The sequence below is a fragment of the Aplidium turbinatum genome, chromosome 8 (genome assembly GCF_918807975.1).
Source record: "Aplidium turbinatum chromosome 8, kaAplTurb1.1, whole genome shotgun sequence".
NCBI classification, from domain to species: Eukaryota; Metazoa; Chordata; class Ascidiacea; order Aplousobranchia; family Polyclinidae; genus Aplidium; species Aplidium turbinatum.
Window position 1 is genome coordinate 8,987,586 of NC_137479.1, and position 21,862 is coordinate 9,009,447.

The window sequence follows — 21,862 nt, forward strand, 5'->3', positions numbered from 1 at the left end:
TTTTGTGTTTTTACGGTCTTTGCAGTTAAGTTTTTTATAACTTAATATTTTGTGTGTTTGTGTAACTTAATTTTTTAATTGTTAAATTTAGCCCCAACATTTAATATGTCTGCACTCGGTGGCGACAGGGACTCGGCCACCGTCGACTCTACTGAGTTTAAGCCTGATGATGTTCTTTGCGGTCGAGCAGGCTATTCTGGGGAGGGACCCAGTAACGATGAGGTTAAGTCAGTTCGAGAGGCCCGGCATCTTAGAAGGGATATTTTAACTCAAATTGGGGAACTTTCTGTAGCCCTAGGTTCTTTGAGTGATAAGCAGGAACTGTTAATTTTTCAATCTAACCTATCTACTTTAGAAGAAGAATTACGGCATTTCCATGCTCTTTTGAGTAAAATTTTTAACTCTGCAATTTTGGCAGAACTTCGTGATAGGGTAGATCCCAAATTTAACTCGTTAAAAAATAACTTTGAACAAAAAGAAAGTGAGTACTCAGATATGTTGGATGCTGACATACATCCTGAGGATAGCGCCTCGAATGTAAGCACTAAGATGTCTAGGAATTCGTCTCGGATAGTGGCACAAACTAACCTACAGCTAAGACGAGAAGAGCTCCAGATCCAAGCTGAGGCCGAAGCAAGAGCAACAGAGGCCATCGCGAGAGTTGAGGCCATACGAGCTGAGGCTGCCGCGAGAGCTAAGGCCGACGCGAGAGCTGCTGAGTTCGCACTCAAAGACGCACAGTTGAGGGCTGAACAACGTAAAGAGGTAGCTTTGGCTGAATATCGATCAGATGTGGGCTCCCGGCGGAGCTCCAAGAAGGGCTCTTCTAGCCATTCCTGAAGTGAACATCAATCGCAGTTAAATTTACGTAACCTTTTCCAGACGCCTGTTCAACCCGTGGGTGGACCTGTGCAATCCACACGTTTTCAAGCTGTTTCAGGAGGTCTTGGGGCCGCAGCTAAGGATCTTCCGAAGGATCTAAAGCCAAGGCCTGCGAATTATAACCGAATTCCTCCCCCAGAGCGTACAGGTCACGGGGCCGCCATAAGCAGTAATGTTTTTCCCCTTCACAGTTTTCTGCGCCGCTAGGTTTTGATCGCCCAGCTACACGTAATCTGAGTGGTTGTGAGAGGCGTGTCGCGTCTAATGATTTTGACGTGTGTGAGGATCGTGATCGTGCTGTGCATGTGACTGAGCCCCCTCAGCTCCTTAAGGGATATAGCTTGTCTTCTCCCGCTAAATTGAGTTCTCAACAACAGGATTGCTTTTTTGAATACCAAAATAGTAGGACGTTTTTCGATAAGGCGGCCTTGATTGGTTACGATGGTAATAATATGTCATTTGTCTTCTTTAAAAATCGTATTACGGCTTTGACGGCAGCTTTTCCCTTTAAAGAGACTCGTTTGACTTTGTTACAATCAGCTTGTGTTAGAACAGCTGCGCAAACGATTGCTAATTTGGTTTCCGACACTCCTGGCTTGTCAGAGGAAGACAGGATAGAAATGTCGTTAGCTCAGTTGTCTCAACGTTTTGGAGTTCGTGGAGGTCTTTTCGCCGAACCGGAAATTAGAAAGTATCGCTATGGTAGCAAATTGACTTCAATGTCTTCTAGTGATTTGAAAGAGTTTAAAGATGAATTGTCGCAGTGTCTGCTTCACGCGCAAGCTTATGGTCAGCGTGATTAATTGGAAGGACGTTTTGTTTTAGATTTGGCTAGGGGATTTGGCTAAGCGACCGTTTGACGCTAAGCAGCGTTATCTTGACTTTTTAGGTGATCAGTATGGTAGCACTGATGAGCCTACTTTTCAGAGTTTGTTCGATTTTGTAGTACGGGAGAAAACGCGCAAGTCGACTGATTTTAGCATTATGCTAATGGGCGATTCTGGTGAGTCGCAGCAATTTAAAAAGTTTGGCAAAGGAAAGGTGCCTTCATGTCCGGTTAGGCAGACATCGGTAAAACCCCATGAGAATGTGATTTCAGGTAGTTCGCAGTACTCGACTGCTGTTGGCGCACCGCGCGGTATTGAAGCTAGACGTAGAAACCTACCGGCATGTATTTACAGAGGTGGGCACCCGCTACTTTTAAAGTAGCGCGCTACCCGCTACCGCTTTTTGGGCCAAAGTAGCGCGCGCTACCGCTACCTGCTACCAATTTACAAAAGTAGCGCGCTACCCGCTACTCGGGCCAAAGTAGCGCGCGCTACCGCAACTTCTTCCGCTACTTTTGTCTAAAGTAACACTAGGAAACACTCAAGTCTCTAGTGACGCAAAAATGACCTTGAAAACGAATGTTATCATTCGTTTACGCTGTCATTTTAACGTCGTTATAGAAAACACATTCTAAGGGAAATTTAATGTTACCGGTACGCATCTTTCAAAAGCACAAGCACTTCAAAATGAGAGTCACTAAGTCCTGCCCGCTTTGGCTTTAAGCACATCTTTTCCAACAGAGAAAAGTCACTCCACCGCAGCACTGGAAGGAATGGGGGTGTTGTATTTAATGAAAAGATGTTTTAACTCAGTATTCGAAAAGCTCAAGGACTTGCTCTTGTCCGAAAAAAGGCGTCCACAATTATTGCTTCTTTTTGCACCGACGTTTCACGGGATGGCGCAAACACTCCAAAAATACATCCTCGGGGTCATGACTGGTGTAAGCTTTAGCCAGCTTACGGGCTGATTCTATTTGTTTCTGACTCCTAATAATGCAGCAAGCAAGCAATGTTCTGTATTCTTTTATTCATCCAGGTTAATCAATTCAATTTTATTTTACTCAACAAGCACATACACTTACTTAAATCTGATTACTACGTTTTGGATCTTATTCAAATAGAAATAGTTAAGAAACTGAATATCACATCACACTCATAAATTATAGTCTACAGATAAGCCAAGAATAACTAATCCCTTGCTAACATTACACTAGTTTGTAGAAACACAACAGTGCTGAAATTGCTTACAAACTCAACTGCTGATCAGAGTCTAATACACAATCCCGAAAACGTGCGACAGGTTTACATCGGTTCATGCGCATTAAATTCCAAGAATAAAAAAGGGGAAAACATTATGATTCACATTCAACATAGCCCGCCCAAATAACTAGTTAAGAACAGTTATTTCAAATCTCCTGAATGTGAATGTTCAGGCCAATACAAGCAATTAGTTATCACAAATGAAAGGAAAACACCTAGCCCACTCATCGGCCATCTAGCGGATACAATGAGAAATTAAACCTACTGTACACACAACACAAGGGCGGCTGTCGTTCCAGAGTATCGTCGCGTAGACGTATATTGTAACGTCTCTCTGCAAATCAAACGTATTACAGTAACATGTCCCTTACTGTGGACGAGGGCATGAAGGCTACCAGAGTTTTACAATTTACACATGTCACAACAAATCGATCAAATACAGAGAGTGTGTGGTATACTTAATTATGCTAGAAGTTACCTAGAGAGGAATTCTTACATGATTAACTACCACAGTGGCGAGTACACAATACACATTAATCTTGTTGAGCCGCTTCGATGAAGCACAGTTTGCGAATGTCGCGAATTAATGATGACTCAGCAGTTTTGACGAGAACCCTTCTCACGATGCCATCCTTGTCAGGATAAATGTCACTAATAATGCCTTTAGGCCAAGAGCCGCGTTTAGTGTTCTCTTGTAGAATTATAACCAAATCACAAATTTTAAAGTTTTTGCGTTGAACAGTCCATTTAGAACGCGATTGAAGAACAGGTAGATATTGTTTTAACCATTGTGCCCGGAACTGGTCAGCCAAGTGTTGGACCAATTTCCAGGATTTACGATACCCGTCAGCCATAATGAAGGCACCCGGGGTAGTGTCTGTGTTTATACAACCAGTCAACAACATTTTAGGAGTGAGGGGAGGTTCATCCTTAGAGTCATCACTCATGGCTATGATTGGACGGTTATTGAGAATGTGCTCTACTTCTACTATGAACGTGTGCAGAGCTTCATCTTTAAGCAGTCTGTCTTGGACAAGAGCATACAGAACCTTACGGACAGTTCGGATTATACGCTCCCATATCCCACCTTGATGGCTTGCCGCAGGTGGGTTGAAATGCCATGCTATTTCCTGTTTCAACATAGCATTGTGCACAGTACTTTGATTCCAGTCTTGAAGAGCGTTACGAAGCTCTCTTTCTGCACCAACAAAGTTGGTGCCATTGTCACTGTAAACATGTGAGGGTTTACATCGTCTACCTATAAACCTTCGAAAGGCTTGCAAAAATGAATTTGTATCCATGGAATGGGAAACTTCAAGATGTACAGCTCTTGTGCTCAAACAGGTAAAAACACAGATATAACGTTTTGGATTACTTCTTCCGGACTTGACATACACCGGCCCCATGTAATCAATGCCTGTCCAGTTAAAGGGAGGATAGTTGGGAGTGCCACGAAATTCTGGTAAAGGTGCCATAATCTGTTCACCAACCTTAGCATGCTGAAAGCGACATCGTATGCAGTGACGTAATGTTGATCGAACGGCAGACTGTCCGCGAATGATCCAGTACCTTTCTCTTATTGTAGAAAGAACATGTAGAGTTCCACTGTGCCCTTCCAGCTCATGATAATGTTGGATCAGCAATCTTGTAATGTGGTGATCTGGTGGCATGATAATGGGATGTTTTGCATTGAATGGCAAGGAAGTGCGCTGTAGGCGACCACCCACCCGAAGAATACCACAAACCAAGATGGGACACAAACCTTGCAGCGGCTGTTTAAGTATAAACTTCGACTTAATATATTGCTGAAACCTCAGCAACCAAGCAACAACTTTGCACAATTTGAACCAACTTGAGTAGCGAGTACACATTTCTTCAAGCAATTTGAAATCCTTCTTCACGTTTACAGCAAGTACCTTTACCTTGACTTCTGGATCATTGTTTGAGATTGGGTTCATTTCCACTATTTGGTTTGGCCACTCACTGATTCCTTTGGTAAGAAATTTTGGCCCCTCTAACCAAACCGTGGCTTTTTTGTAGGCGTCTGGGCTTACACCACGCGAACCAATGTCAGCTGGATTGAGATGTGTGTTGACATACCTCCATTGGCTTGTGGATGTGCAACCATGGATGAACTGTAAACGGTTTGCGACAAATGTGTGAAACCTTCTTGATGTGCAGACAATGTAGCGTAGAACAGCTGTTGAATCAGTCCAGAAATACTCCGAGTTAATTGTGTATTCCAATTCACGTTTTATGAACTTGTTCAACTTCACAGCCAGCACAGCTGCGGATAATTCAAGTCGCGGGATTGTTGTCGGCTTCAAGGGAGCTACTCTCGACTTCCCCATCACAAACGAACAGTGGACATGGCCATCTTCTGCTTGGAGTCGTAGATAGCTTACAGCCCCAAATCCAGTTTGGCTAGCATCACAAAAGCAATGCAACTGAATGTCTGTTAGAGTGAAACCCACTGGTTTGTAGCATCGAGGCACAGATAGCTCCTGCAGCTTGGGTAAGTGATTTAGCCATGACTGCCATTTGACTTGCACATCTGGAGGTAATGGGTCATCCCAGTTAAGGTTACTACTGCATAAACCTTGTAACAGGTTTCTCATGGGCAAAATGAAGGGTTGCACCAATCCAAGCGGGTCATAGATTTGGCTGATTGTTGATAGAATCCCTCGTCGAGTGATGGACCTTTCTCCCACATCAACCTTGACTTTGAAGATGTCGTCTTCGGTGTTCCAAGTTACTCCCAGAGTGGTTTGACAAGGCAGTTTTTCAAAGTTAACATTTATCGCATTACTCACTGCCCTATCAGACTCTGGAATAGAAGAAAGAACCGACCGGCAGTTACTGTTGTACTTGGTGAGTTGAAACCTACCGCTGCTCAACAGTAACCCTAGTTGGTTTATTAAATGCACCGCCTTTTCAGAGATGGCCACAGACTTTAAACAGTCATCTACATAAAAAAATTTATTGACTGTATGTAATGTTAGTTCATCGGCATTGGTGGCATTGTCCTTTGCTGTCTTCTTTAGAGCATATCCTGCACAACTTGGAGATGAAGTTGCGCCGAACAAATGGACTTTCATTTGATAATCTACAGGTTCTTTTTTTCAAATCGTGATCTGGCCACCATAAGAACCGCAGAGCATTCCAATCTTTAGGTTGAACTTGCACTTGGTGGAACATCCCCTTTATATCACATACAAAGGCAACTTCCTCCTGGCGAAATCTAGATAGCACACCAACCAAATTGTTGGTGTGATCTGGACCTTGAAGTAGTCGTTCATTCAGTGAAGTACCGCCAAATCTAGCAGCACAATCAAATACCACTCGGAATTTGTCCCCAGTTGAATGATGAGGAATATACCAACAACGGTTTTCAGATGCTGGTACGTTATCATCAGGCACTCTTCTAGCGTAGTCATTGTTGATGTACTCTTTGATCTTCTCTTTGTATTTGTTGAACAGCTCCGGGTCGCGTTGAAACTTTCTTTTCAGATAGTCAAGTCGTTTTTCGGCCATGGGGCGGTTGTATGGTAATGCCACATTATCAGATTTCCAAGGGAGGCCAATCTGGTAATGGTTTCCAATCTTCGTCACCGTGTCTTCCATAGTTTTCAATGCTATGTTGTCCTCAATGGATGGGGCTAGAAGATCTTCATCACCTCCACATAAGTCACATGCATACAACTGGTTCAGGTGATTCACAGGATCTGCTTGCATAAAGTGCACCTGAATGCCATTGCTTCCTTTAACATTTTCTCGACCAATGAGGGACCACCCAAGTCCAGTGTGCACAGCCTTCGGTTGTCCATTTCCACCATACCTTTCTTCGATGATGTGATGCGCCTGCAAGTTGTCTGCACCAACCAGGAGTTCAATCTCTTTAATGTCGAGATCAGGAAACTCAATCCCCTTCAGGTGGTCATACAATTTTGTGTCATTTTCAGTTGGGATGTCGTTGGTTAATTTGGGCAAATACCGCACCACATACACATTTTGCATTCGAATCACATTCTTTTCATAGACACCCTTTACATTCAGGTTTAGCATAGCAACATTCTTGTTCTGCTGGTCATTTACAGTCGATATCGAGATTGTTTCCTCCTTTCCTTTCGCTTTCAGTTTCTTGAGCAAGCTGGTTTTGCATAGTGTTGCGTTAGAACCTTCATCAAGGAAAGCGTATGTTTTTGTGGTTATGTTGGATCCATCCGCCCATATTTCAACAGGTACCACTTTCAGGCGCACCCTGGACATTACACTAGTGTGAGTGATGGTGTCTGTGCTTCCTGTTGTAATGTTTGATGAATGGCTTCCGGGTGGTGTTGGATTTGCAAGATTGTTCAAACCAGGCTTAGACACAGTCTGGTTATGAAGCAGAGTATGATGCAGCTTGTGGCATTGGTTTACTTTGCATCTCTGCTTGCTCATGCAATTGCGACTGAAATGTCCTGGCCGCAAACAATTGTAACATAAACCATTGTGACGTACAACTTGCCTTCAACAAACAGCCAATTCCATCCAGAGAGCAAGTTGTACGTCACAATGGTTTATTTTACAACTGTTTGCGGCCAGGACATTTCAGTTTCCACAATGGGTGATCTTCCTTACACATGACACAGGTTTGTGATGCATTTCTTGTGGTTGCTTGGGTTGAGTGGAGTGCCGCTTTTCGATATGCAGGCGTGTGGTTTACTACCCTGCCACTTCCTTTAGCTGGTTCATTGTTGGCTAGTAACAGGCCAAACCTGGTGTTTGACAATGCCACATTTTCTTCCACAAACGCGAGTAAGTCGACAAAGGTTGGTTCCTTCCCGCTGCGATAGATAGTTTTTGTTCGATGATGGAAGTCCTTTTGAAGATAGACAGGTAGTCTAAGGAAAATGCTGTCGATTGTGCTATGGTTATTCAGCTCCATATCACAACCCCATTCTTTCAAAGTAATATAGCAATTACGCATATCCACACCAAGTTTGTTTAACGCCTCTACATCATTTACCTTTAGCTTGGGACCTTCCTTCAGCGGTTGAATATTTCTGGCAGTTTGGTAAGCTTTTTCAGGATCATTCAATGCAATTGTCATGCATGATTGAATGGAGTCTCGTGCAGTTCCAATGCAGTTGTCAATGAGGTAGCTAAGCTTGGTTGTAGGGTCCAAAATTCTGTTTGCAATAAGTGAATCAAATTCAACAATGAATCTATGAAAGTCCTGAGGATCTCCAAAGAATCCTTTAACTTCACGTGGGGCAAAGGCCCTTGTGCAGAAGATTGAGCTAGGCTATTAAACAAACCTACCAACTCATCCCACTTGACATCTCTAGAAACGGGTGGAGTTTCTTTTTCTAGCACAGGTGGAGAAGCCAGTGGTTCTGGTTTAGCAGTCTTTGAAGCAGGTTTAAATTCAGCAAAGGAAATAGATGACTCTGCAGAGATAGGAGGAAGCTGCTGATCAGGGTGATTCAAATATCTTGGTTCTTCTTTTACTTTAAGTTTGTTTGAGGGAAAGGTCTCTTCAGTTTTCATTTGTGGCAATGGATGAGGTTCATAGTTCATGGGGCTTTGCATCTGCACATCCAAAAGTTCTCCCTTTGCGATTGCCCACTCATATTCGGCTTCTAATGCAAGCTGTTTAGCTTTCAGAGTTTTGTAGCGCAAATGAGCAATTTCTTCTTTTTGCTTGGCCCTCTGTTGTATAGGTGTTGGTGTCCTAAGATTTGGACCTGGTATTGAACACTCACTAGTGTTTTGCACACATGGGCTCTCTTGTACCTGTTGCACTGGTAAGCCCAAGTCAATTAAGTCCTCCATAAGCTTTCAAGTCAGAGGATCACCTCGTAGTAATTATGTAAGCTTTAGCCAGCTTACGGGCTGATTCTATTTGTTTCTGACTCCTAATAATGCAGCAAGCAAGCAATGTACTGTATTCTTTTATTCATCCAGGTTAATCAATTCAATTTCATTTTACTCAACAAGCACATACACTTACTTAAATCTGATTACTACGTTTTGGATCTTATTCAAATAGAAATAGTTAAGAAACTGAATATCACATCACACTCATAAATTATAGTCTACAGATAAGCCAAGAATAACTAATCCCTTGCTAACATTACACTAGTTTGTAGAAACACAACAGTGCTGAAATTGCTTACAAACTCAACTGCTGATCAGAGTCTAATACACAATCCTGAAAACGTGCGACAGGTTTACATCGGTTCATGCGCATTAAATTCCAAGAATAAAAAAGGGGAAAACATTATGATTCACATTCAACAACTGGTGTTGGTGTCACTTTTCTCGGTATCAACCTGGCTTGATGTCTCCCGTAACAGTCGAATTACATCTGTCTTGACTTTTTCTCGCAGTGCGTCAGCATCATCTGTGGAAACGTAGTGCAGAAATTGTAGCCAAGATGTGTTGAAGGAGGGATGAAGACATGATGCCATAACGCATTTCATGTTGTTGAAGCACTTGTTGAATCGTTTCTTCAACCCTTCAAGGACTTTCACTTTCAACTCCTCACAGGTCACAAGATCACTGATTTCGGTCAACTGTTTCCCGCAAATTGTGATGGTTGGAAGCAAGACTCCGTAATATGCCTTGGACTCGCCCTGGAGAATGTCTAAAGCAGTGGTTCCCAACCTTTTGGTTATCACGAACCCCTTTAGACAAATTATTAATTCTGCGGACCCCTACCTAAATTTTGCCTGAAACTCAATCAACACACTATTGACTATTGAAAAGAAATTTATTTTCACACGAGTCAGTTCAATCACAGTAGCCTACTATTGACTATTGTAATAATTATGCTACTCAACTACTGCACGGTGTCATATTGCATTGCCGCTGTGACTCCTGCGGCAAATATCAGGTTAAACAGTTGCTCAAATAAGAAAATGAATGAATTGTTCAAGAAATATCATCAGTATTTGAATATTAAGGTGACCCAAAGTGCCATGCCGAAACTTTTTCAACGTGAGCAAATTTAATGAGATGGTTGTTGTTGCCTTTCCTGAACTAAACGACTGAACTGCGGTTGAGTTTTTGACAATGCAACACGCATGTCATCTTCAACGTCCACTGTCCAGGCGATTTCGATGTTGCTTTTATTGTAACAAGAGCTGAGAATCCTGCCTCGCAAAGGTAAGTGGTTATGAATGGTAACAAAATAATCGCTTGCTTTGCCAAGAATGGGTAGGTTTGCAGTTGTGAGCACCAAAATTCTTCCACAGTTTTTGAATGAAACTCAATGCGTAGTTACTCTTTTGATCTCAAATCAAATAGGTCATCTTTACTGAGGTGGTTATCGCTAATGTTGTTTTGTTTTTTTGTTTTTCATATCTTTTATCCTGCATTGCGAGAAAGCGGACTTGAGCGCTATGCATCGGTGTACGCCTTCCGACGTACACCTGACCCACGCTGCAGCCGACGGCAATGTCTGTTTCCGTTTGTCTACTCTACTTATGACTTCAATTTGGTACTACCCATTACTCGAAATCGATCACTGGGTAGAGGCAATTATCGTAAAGTTTCTTGCCCAGAAAAACAACAGCAAGTGCGGGTGGCTGGAATCGAACATGCAGGCTCTCGACTGCGAGCCCAACGCGCTAACCACTCGGCCACTGCTGCCGAGTGCCGAGCCCAAGTCAAAAGGAAAACGATTTCGAATTCATGTTTCAACTTCGTTCGGCAGGTGTTCTAAATTAAAATAACGTTGAAATGAGATTTGCAGGGTTTCAAGTGTGCGCAAAATTTTTCTCTCACAGAGATCAAAAGAGTACATTCTCTTTGAGTTTCATCCATGACAAAAAGGAATTGACCAAAACATGTGGATTGAAGTGTGTGAACATTAAACAAAGGTAAAGTAGTTTCACTCTATCTATGTTTGGTTGAGTCCTGTCTTTGTCATGAGTTACCAAGGGGGGAGGGGAAGACTTGTATACCAGATCCTCTAGCATTGGAAAGTTAGCGTAATTACCTGCTTCCAATCTGCGTTTCCAAACCGGCAACTTGGCTAAAAACGCTTTCAGTTTTTCAGCTGCATCAATTATTGTCACACCTGGTCCTTGAATGTCACGCTTAACATTGTTAGTATGACCGAAAATATCGACTGAGCAGGCTATACCATATAGAAAATTTCTACTCTCGAACAATTTTGAGAGGGGACTTCTTTTTGCCTGCAAAAGAGTTCAGTGGCGTAGCCAAGGGGGGTTTTGGGGGTTACAACCCCCCTTTGGCATGCGTGTGACGTCAAGATACTGAGAATGATGCTTTCAGTCTAAAAAAAATGGCTAATTTTAAACAAAATTGCATTAAAAGAGCGAGTTTTGCCAATACCAAACATCTCAGCCAGGAATTATCAACAAGAAAACATAGAGACTTAACTTTATTTCCGAAAAATGCCGAAGAGAACGTGATCTTATCCTTTTGCTATGCCACCGGACAGCACCATTTTACAGGAATATTCGTATCCACATTTTTGTTGAAAATGCTCTCAGAATGCACCAAATTCAAAGTAATTTTTCAAAATTTTATGGGGGAGGCCCCCCAGACCCCCGCCGCTGGGTGGTCAAAACCCCCCCTTTCAAATTTTCTGGCTACGCTACTGAAAGAGTTGATACCTCATTTTTTAGCTGCTGCAGTCAATTTTAAACTTCTCTAGATAACCAACGTACCTCAGAATGATACAAAAGTACTCCGTCATCTGACCCTAGGCTACTTCTTGTCAGAGCGCTTTAAAAGTACGGTGGTTTATAGCTGTGCTTTTGATGAAATTAACGACTTTCACGCAATTTGTCCGAATTTCTTTGAGACTTGCTAGTAAAGTTCTTGCTGCTAAGGCGTACCTGTGCAAGAAGCAATGGGTAACAACCACGCGAGGAGCTTCGTTTTTTACTAAAGCAGCAAATTCGGATTTGTTCCCTAGCATGGCTGGTGCTCCATCCGTGCATATAGAACAAAGTTTGTTTTTTCCAAAATTTATTAAGGTAATCACGGACCCCCAAATGCTTTCTCACGGACCCCCAAGGGGTTCGCGAACATCAGGTTGGGAACCACTGGTCTAAAGCTTGGCAGATAGGCTTCATCACACGGAGATATTCGCCGAAGAAGTTGACGTCAGCTAGAAAAGACCGAAACTTTGCAACCAAACCAATTATATAGCTGCTTGACCACGCCAGTATTGCAAAAAAACAAGCATTTTTTTCAATTTAAATTAAAAAGTAGCGGGTAGCGGGAGTGCGACTGAAAAAAAGTAGCGCCTCTCCCGCTACCGCTACTTTGGAATAAAAATAGCGCCGCTATTGCAGCCGCTACTCCAACTAAAAAGTAGCGCCGCTACCGCTACTTTTACCAAAAAGTAGTGCCGCTAGTAGCGTCGCTACAAAAGTAGGGCGCTACTGCCCACCTCTGTGTATTTATTGTTCGTCACGTGGTCAAGTTGAATATCATTTTTTGTGTAATTGTAAAGAATTTTTGCGCTTGACACCTAAAGATCGGAGAGATGTTCCTGTGAAAGCTGGCAAATGCTTGAATTGTTTGCGCCAGCATATGGTTAGGGACTGTAATCGGCATCTAAGAAGTTACCCGAGTTGATAAAATCAGCTGAATTTCACAACGCCCTGAGACAGAAGGAGATAAACTGGGAATTTATACCTCCGTATGCTCCGGCACAAGGTGGCGCTTGAGAGGCAATGGTAAAACAATTTAAAATTGCATTTTTTCACATTTTGGACACTTCAATACGCAAGCCCAATTTTATTGAACTGCTTACGTACACAGGCAGTGCCGTTCGGATCGTGAACGAACGCCCTTTGGTACCTTTGAATGACGACCCTAGGGATTTTACTGTCATCACCCCTGCCTCACTTTTGATCCCATACTTAGACCCATACTGTGCTGTTGAGAAACCACATGATCGTGACCGATTAAGAAGGGATTATCGGTTCAATTTGTCACTTTCTCAGCAGTTTTGGAGTAAATGGATCGATTTTTACTTGCCAGGTCTTCATTTATGACGACTTTTGCATTACTTCAAAATACTGCATCAGATATAAGATGATGTTTAAAAATGATGCAACGGAAACAATAAATGATGCAGTATTTTGAAGTAGCCTAATGCAAAAATTGTCATAAATCAAGTCTGGTCTTAAACTTTTGGCCACAACTATATATTTACCTTGTGACGTCACAGCGAACAGCATCACAGCTTGATGCGCGCGAGACCTCGCAAACGGGTATGAAACAAAAGCGGCCTTAGCGAGACGAGGGCAACAAAATTTTTTTTGCTAAAACGCATGTTGTACACAATGACATCACGCTGAAACAAAAAACTCGCAAAAAGTTAATTTGGGTTTCCCCGCCCTTTAAACGTGAGTGATTCAAACAATTTGTGTATCGTGTGTTTTTATTCATTGGCTCACGATTGTCCTTAAATTCGTTTTTGTTATGCCATGTTAGACTGTCATAACTAGGGTCGCTATGTTACGGACAATTTTCATATCAAACGTCACATAGAACCGTTGTCTACTAAACCTGACGTCTTACGTCATGGACTGTTGCTAGAAATAAGCAAAGATTACATCATCGTTATGTAAGCCAAATTTGAAAAGTTGCTTGAATTGCTTATCATTATTACGTCACATAAGCTGCTTACGTGCGTTTGAGATATTGCAATGTATTCTCGTCATTTCTTAAAATTGTTGCTTGAAAGTTGGTCGCATATTTAACTGTTTTGCTTAGTGCTTGCCAGCTGGACGAAATTTCCTTCTTTATCCAAGTAATTTGTTTTGTAGTGACTAGTTTAGTGGTGTATCGCGTTGCACTCCAATTTCGACAGCCAGTGGGCTATTTTTTACAAAAATACAATTCTCGAATAGACGTTTTCAGAAGAGTGTTTCTTTTCGGTCATAACATACAGACGAACGGATCCGGGAACTTTATGTTACAATTTTCCCACGAAGAGATTATGGTTTACCACTGAGACCAAGCATGTATTCCGTTTTTGAGAAATTTAACGATAGTCGATTAATCTTCAACCAGTTGTAAACTTTTTGCACGATCGGCCTTCACATTGTCCTGCAAATTTATTTCACATTCATGTTTGTTGGATTTGGTAAGTCATTTATATAAAGTAAACAAATGGCAAAAGCGTCATTTCCGTAGGGTGGCATTGATTTATAGACCGTATGGTCGTCTCGTTGTCTCCCTGTCGGTATGGAAACTTGTGTAACTTTTGCATTGTGTATATTATTTGCATATTTCAAACATGTACTATGTTCCTGTTACTGACAAATAAACCATTAATTGATTGATTGATTGACAGTAATGTCAGATGTCACGCACGCTAGCGTACAAACATCAGTAATATCATATGTCACGCATGATTGCGTTACTGCTTTGGCACTGAAGAATAAAGTGGCCACCCAGTTGGTTTGCTTGGATTTTGTCTGGCGTAGACTTTATGCGCAAAAAATTCAGCTCCAGAGCCTACACGTCATCAAAGCAAATAAACCACGTGAAGTAAAGCGTAAATTCAGGTGACAATGACGTAGTGCCTATCTTGCAATTATGATTCAAGCGGCTTTGGAGCTGTTTCAAGCAGTAGGCTACTTTTACTTGCGAGGAAATTTCTTCATTTGAGGAAACCTGAGTTTAAAATTGATGAAGGAGGAAATTCATGAGGAAATAAACAAAAGTGAGGAAATGCTCAAAAATGAGGAAATCAGATTGAAGGAAATAAGAAAATTTATAGCAAAAAACAAAATCCTTGTCATTTAGGATTGTTAGAAATACATGACTTCTGTAGCCTAGAGTAGACCATAATCGGTCTACTTGTAAACGAAAAACTTCATGTTTCACATTTCTCAAACTTTTCTAGATTTTTCAATATTTTTAAGCTAGCTTTTAGACTAATTGGTTGCTTAGATGGCTTGAGAGTTTGGCTTCTAGATTATGCAGTGACTGACGTGAAAACCAATAACAAAAATGCATCATTATAATGAACTAGTCGAGGTAGCAGGAATATGCCGATAGCATATCAGCTGGCAGTCATAGTAGATGTGTAAGCTGGAAGTGGAATAATGTTTGCTCTACATAGCCAAGCAATGCATCACTTTTCAACCAGTCATGCATTCAACTAGACAAAAAGGCAAAAAAAAAAGTTCAAAGAAAGAACTTTTATGATTGCAATACCAGACAATTACAAGTACAAAGCATAGGCCTGGCTGACCAAACATGAATCCATTAACTTCAATATCTTGGTTTAGCCATGTCAGTCGCCATTTTTATCATTTTTTTGTCATGCTTCAATTCACCATGTAGCCTATCACATTTCTGTACAAAGTAGGCTAATCTTATTTTTTTAACGTTGTCGTTATCCAAAGGTGTTTTATCAGCATGCTCATTGTTGAATCGTAGTCGTGTGAGCCTCTGGGGCTGAGGGTCTATCCTTCTACCACTCCAGATTCACGATGTTCCCGGACTACACTGGAAGGGTAGCCTACTAGAGAGCAGCCAGTCTTGAAAATCCTTCAAGAAAATCCTGCGTAGCCTACGCCACTGACCATATGTCTGGACTCTGGACAATTAACTTTATTTCAAACACCATTCAGAAAGCAAAGCTGGATCAGATCCAGATCCTGAAAATCTTGAATCCGTACACCTCTGCTAGTTACTTTTAAGTTAGTGTGAAAACACATGGTAGTTTTGGGCGAGTTTTAGAGTTCTCTCGCAGATTTTGTTGTAACATACAGCAGATATTGCATAAATTCTTTGTCTTGCTGAGGTCATCTTTGGATGTTTTATCTTGTAATCAAGCGTGGTGGCATTTCAAACTCTAGAGCAGTGCTTCTCAACCTCTTTCCTTGTTGGCACCACTTTGAAATCACCAATCAGTTCTCGCACCCCCTTCTGGAATGACTCAAGATTAATGTTGTTTACATGTGTAAATAACAAAACCATCGTTTCTTTAGGCCTGACCTTTATTCACATAACTGGCAATGCAATAACAATATGATGCTTTGCTCATGCGATCTGAATATTGTGTTTTTTATGTTTTGTGCCACTATCCATCTCTATGATTTAACGTACGTTTTCCGTATTGCGAGGGTTGGTAGCCAATAATCTTTATTCTGTTTAATGTCGTTTCTGCATGCCACCGTTTTTGCGGGTCGACCAAGACGAAATCCGCCAACCGCAAATCTTTTCCAACGCATCCTCGAGGAATAATCCTCCACGTAGTATAGCCAACGCTTCTTAGGACACCCTCAAGGGTTGTTCCTATGGACGTTAAATGACTGATTTTTTTTGGCCACGCAACTTCTTTCATGCGTTTCACGTGTCTGTATACCAACGTAGCCTTCTTCGTCTCATGACATCTCCAAGCATACCAAGCCTGGATCTTAGCTCTTCCATCGTCACCTGGTCAGAAAGGTATTTGGAACAGATCATGGCATTATAATTGCAACTCAGCCGATTTCACTTTTCGACATGTGATGGGCCAGCTTTCGCTTGCATGCAGTATAACACACCTCACACACATATCATGCACGTGACCTCGGCTACCGAAGGGAATATCCATGTCCATAAGCATAGGGATGACCTCACGAAAACTCTTCCAAGCCAATTGCACCTTCACTGCGACGATATCCGTACAACCTCCCAATTATGTCACCAAGATAACAAAAAGCATGCACATGGACTTCTGCATTATCGATTGTCAGTAGTTGGCTCCGAAACTTCCTTTGTTTTTTCACAATGCGGTACTTAATACTTTACCGTCCATACATATGTGCTGTAGCTACTAACGACCTGTTTTAGCCTTATTTTGCGAGTTTGCTGTGCCTGTGGCAATAGCGGTTTGCACTAGCTTTCGAAACACAGTTCCCTTTAGTCATGTGTTACATAGTATCTACATTGTGAAGTAAGCAACGATCATGCTACTAAAAGCGAAACTCAATCCATTGCATTCCTTTATGTCATTTGTAATGTAAAAACTGCAAAATGAGTTTGCCGTAGTAGAGGATAAGCAACAAGCTCAGTGACGTTTTTATTGTTACTTTCTGTTAATGATGACGTCAATGATGATGTGTTGGTGCTGAGTGCCACTCTCTTGTCAAGGATCCAATCAATTTTTGTTTTTGATTAAATTACTGGGTTTAATCATAATTATTCCTTTATGATTAAACCTAGTAATTAAGCATCCCCGCACCCCTTAAGAACAGCTCTCCTACCCCTAAGGGGTGCGAGCACCCCGGTTAAGAACCTCTGCTCTAAAGTCTAGATACTGGTCAGGCGAGTTTCCTTTAAGCTGGTTGTTACGTATACTAATAGTCTACTCTATAGTGTTTGGTTGTTCAACGTAGATTGTATGTATTTAGCATAGATATGTGTCATTGTTTTCAAACTCTGCAACTCTTCCTTTAGGCGTGGTTTTAGTCCATAGTCCAGATTTATTTGACCAGTTTCTAGCTTAAATGTGAGCCTAGCGTGAATTCATACGAATAGTGCAGTTTAATGTTATGGCAGAAAGATGAACAGTAAGCCTGCCAGTTTTTTTAATACATCATCTTTCTGAAATAAGCTTATGGTAGGTGTTTGCCATAACTAATTGAAAGCTTACTCTCTTTACTTTACTCTTTACTTACTCTCTTTACAAATACAGCACTGCTTAAGACCATTTCGTTTGGCACCTGCAGACGAAACGATGAGAGACCCGATTGTCCATAAAAGCTGCACACCCTCGTCCTAGCTCTTCGGGTTTCGAAAGTGACGTCAGTTGGTGAAATCGCTTGCTACGTAGAACATTGGGTTCAACAGTAAGATTAAAAATTATTCCAAAGGCTATTGGCCTCTTTACCAAAATTTACAAACATGTTGCATGGCAACCGTTACCGTACGCGTATTTTTAATCTGCCTGTCGTTGTAGCAGATGAGGTATATTAACCAATCAGGAGGCAAGATTTAAATCAGCTGATCGCAGTCATGCCACTCATTTCCGAAGACTATTCAAACAAAACAAGGTTCCCCAAAATAGTCTACCTAAGTTTGTTTCTAAGCAAACGAATCAATATCTTGAATCAAATAACAACACTGGCACACAAAAGCAGTGGTGCAATCAGATCCAGGTGTTGTGACCAGGGGCTCCGAGAGGGGGAGAGAAGTCGGGCAACTTTCCCCTCTAGCATAAAATTGTAAGGGAAAAACGAGTAGTATTTCGTTTTTTCACTTGTGAGGGGGTCCATTTTTGTTACTAAAATAAAATATACCAACTTAAAAATGAACAAATTTTTGAGTGAAATGTATAGTTTCAAGTATTTTTCCATCATTGTAGGCTACTGTAAATGCTACTTCAATTGTTTCTAATCAAGAACAAATCGTTGTCGTGTTAAGGCAGACTATGTTCAACTGCTTCAATACGTAAAATCTGCTGCTATTGAGCCTACTGATTTCTGTATCACTGAACGGTTTGTGTTGTTTTAACTCGAAAACTAGTGCTGGATTGGCTAAGCGTGTAGCTTTTCTGCTAATAGATAGCATTACTTTAGTCTAGTTAGGTTCATAGTGTACACTGTACATTGTATTAGTAGCCTACAGTGTTGTCCAGATGTCATATCAATTTTGGAATAATTGATCGAATGTAATAGCTTGTGTTATTTTCAATTGTAACCGGCCAGATTGGAAATTCTAAAGAAAGCTGTCCCGATATTTAAGCAGCCTGCAGTTTAAAATCTATGCCATTATGTGGATTACAGACCTAAACGAGATTCACTCCACTAACTTCTTCATACAGCGAAAGGACTGTTCAATGGACAATGAGCTGATGAATTTAATGAAATTACAAGAAGATGTAAACAAAATTAGAGAAAGCTGGAAAGAGTAGGCTATGTACTCACAAGCTAAATTTGTTGTGGGAAGTATAAATTAAAATGAAAAAGATTTTCTGGAGATGGGACGCTCCATCAAAACCGCTTCACCGGCTCAATCATACAAACGAAATTTATTCTATCGCAGGCTATATGTTGGATAAGATTCGCTATAGTTGTTGATAGTTTAGTAACAGGTGTCTCAAGAAACTCACACATCATCGATTAGTTTGAAGTTCTATGGAAACTTCATCATATGTCTGATATGCAGTTGCAAGCATGTACAACAAATTTAAAGAATATTAATATTTAGGAAGTTGGTACTTTTAAAGGAAAGCTACACAGTAAACTTGAGCTCAGGGCCGGATTAAGGGTACTGTAGGCCTAAGGCTGTTTACTAGAGAAGGGCCTAATTTTGCAAACCAAGCTACAAAAAGTAATACATACGTGAAAAATTGAAATTATTTATCGCAAAATAACATAATAACAGAAAAGGTACTACGACAGTTTATCGAACGACAGTTTATCGAACGACAGTTTATCGAAACGACAATTTATCGAACGACAATTCATCGAACGACAGTTTATGGAAACGACAGTTTATCGAAACGACAGTTTATCGAACGACAGTTTATCGAACGACAATTTATCGAACGACACAGGGCCGTAGCCAGACCGCAGAACAAGGGGGGGCCAACTTTTTTTAGAGGGGGGCGAAAAAATTGAAATGGGCAAAATCATTATAATTGTAGCTGTACCTTGAATGTTAGGATTTTGCCAGGGGGCGAGGCTCCCCTGGCCCCCGGCTGGCTACGGGCCTGGAACAACAGTTAATCGAAAACCTAACCTAAAACCTAACCCTAACGCCCAACCCCTAACCACTAACCCCTAACCCTTAACACCTAACCGTAACCCTACCCCTAACCCTCAACCCCTAACCACTAACCCCTAACCCTTAACCCTACCCCTAACCCCCAACCCCTAACCCCTACCCTTAACCTCCAACTCCCAACCCCTAACTTCTAATTCTAACCCTAACCCCTAACCCCTAACCCCTAACTCCTAACCCCTAACCCCTAACTCCTAGCCTCTAGCCCTTAGCCCCTTCAATGAATTGTCGTTCGATGAGCTGTCGTTTCGATAAACTGTCGTTCGATGAACTGTCGTTTCGATGAACTGTCGTTTCGATAAACTGTCGTTTCGATGAATTGTCGTTCGATAAACTGTCTTTCGATAAACTGTCGTTCGATGAACTGTAGTTCGATAAACTGTCTTTCGATAAATTGTCGCGTCAAGAACAGAAAAATGGCTAATAATGGCACGTAGCTAATTGGTTTTAGAAACAAACACAATTTTTAGTGTCGAATTTGAAGCAGATGGAAAATTTTTTGAAAAGAAATGGATCGTAGTTAGACTACCTATGGTAATACTCTATCACATGACACTCTAAACCAGGGGTTTTCAACCTTTCTTCCACCGCGACCACCTCAGAGCAATCAATGTAGTCACGCGACCCCCCATAAAAGTATTCAACAAAGCATATTTAATGCACAATTTAACCAAATTTAATTCATGCCTACATCCAGTTTTGTTTAGTTTTGCTGTTTCAACGTAAACTTCCGAAACGAAAAACGTTTTTTTGCGATGTTATTACGGGTTTTATTACATTTCCTCCGATTGTTATTTCTATTTTCTATCAATCTTAGCTAGTAATAGGAGAAAATATAATGAGAATAATCTACGTTTTCGTATTTTCATCGGTTGAATTATTGCAATCTATTGTGGACTTATTTAAATTAATTTCAGTGAGATGGTTGGTGCTGCATATTTTTAATCATTAAGTTTGTCAATGCGTGCACCTGTTGCTGAAAGAACTTTCAAACAAAATAGCCGAGAACCTTTACTAATTTTTTTCAATGCCATTGAAAACGATATTGTGAAATCTATATTTTGCATAGGATTCTACATAATTTTGCTTTTTACCATAGCGTTGTTACTGGTTAACTTTAGTCTGCACAAAGCAACGTACAAGAACTTGGTGAAAACTTTCGAATGGTTTCCTATAGTGGGCCTAGTTAAAGCCTTGCAACGTCTGAAAGATTAAACGATCTAATAACCTCAAAAGTAGAGGAATGGTCAATTGCGAAAAAACACAGTTTTTAATCTTTTCTGGCAAAAAAGAATTGAAAACAATACACTTGAATTTCAAGCGCCTCGCGACCATCCGAAAAACGGCTCGCGACCCCCAGGTTGAAAAGCCCTGCTCTAAACTCAATTTTGGGAAACGAAGCGCCTAAATGGTTTTGTAAATGGGCTCTTTATATGTATTGACCCAACTCGGCCATTCATTTTTAAGCAAAAACTGTACTGCATTGGATCTGTATCACTATCAGCCTTACAAAAATTCAATCTTAAAAAAAATGGAGGGCCGAATAGGGCCAGGGCCTAAGGCTATAGCCTTATTAGCCTAATGGTTAATCCCAGGGATGGAGGAACCTCGTGGGCCTGGGACCACCTACTTTATTTTCTGGGTGGGCCTGGCCCACCCACTTTTGAAAGCCAAATATGTTTGAAAAGGTACGGTAGCGAAAGATTAGACCAAGATAACCGGCAGTTTTTTGTGATATAGAGAAAGTAATTTTAACTTCAGCAATAGGTAGTAGGCCTAGAGCAGTGCTACTCACACGCCGGTACGCGTACCGGTGCCAGTACGCGAGCACTTGGCTGCTGGTACGCGGTCAGTTAGGAGAAATTGTAAATTGAGTAATTTGTTTTATGTTGATCAGAACGTCTATATAATAATTTTTAGGCAACAATAATGTTCAATCTGCTTTCCCAGCTATTGGTGGCCCGCTACTACGACGACTTCCAGTTACGTCACAAAGAAATGTTATTTCGTAATTGTTATCCATTATTTCAACAAAGTACCACAATGTTTGATGCGAAATGATCATCCTTTTTGTGTGTTTGTGCTGTGTCCACGTGCTTGACTATACCTGCAGGCTGAAGCGTCCAGTA

General features: G+C 41.2%; 1 protein-coding gene across 1 annotated transcript; it reads right to left on the bottom strand.

Moving 5' to 3' along the window:
• Positions 1-3,502: 3,502 nt before the first annotated feature.
• LOC145776026 (uncharacterized) lies at positions 3,503-8,789 on the bottom strand. Its single transcript, XM_082587436.1, has 4 exons — positions 8,290-8,789; positions 7,681-8,143; positions 6,080-7,346; positions 3,503-5,934 (listed from the first exon to the last, which is right to left on the bottom strand). The coding sequence occupies exons 1-4, from the start codon at positions 8,787-8,789 to the stop codon at positions 3,503-3,505; spliced, it is 4,662 nt and encodes a 1,553-aa protein (XP_082443562.1).
• Positions 8,790-21,862: the final 13,073 nt, after the last annotated feature.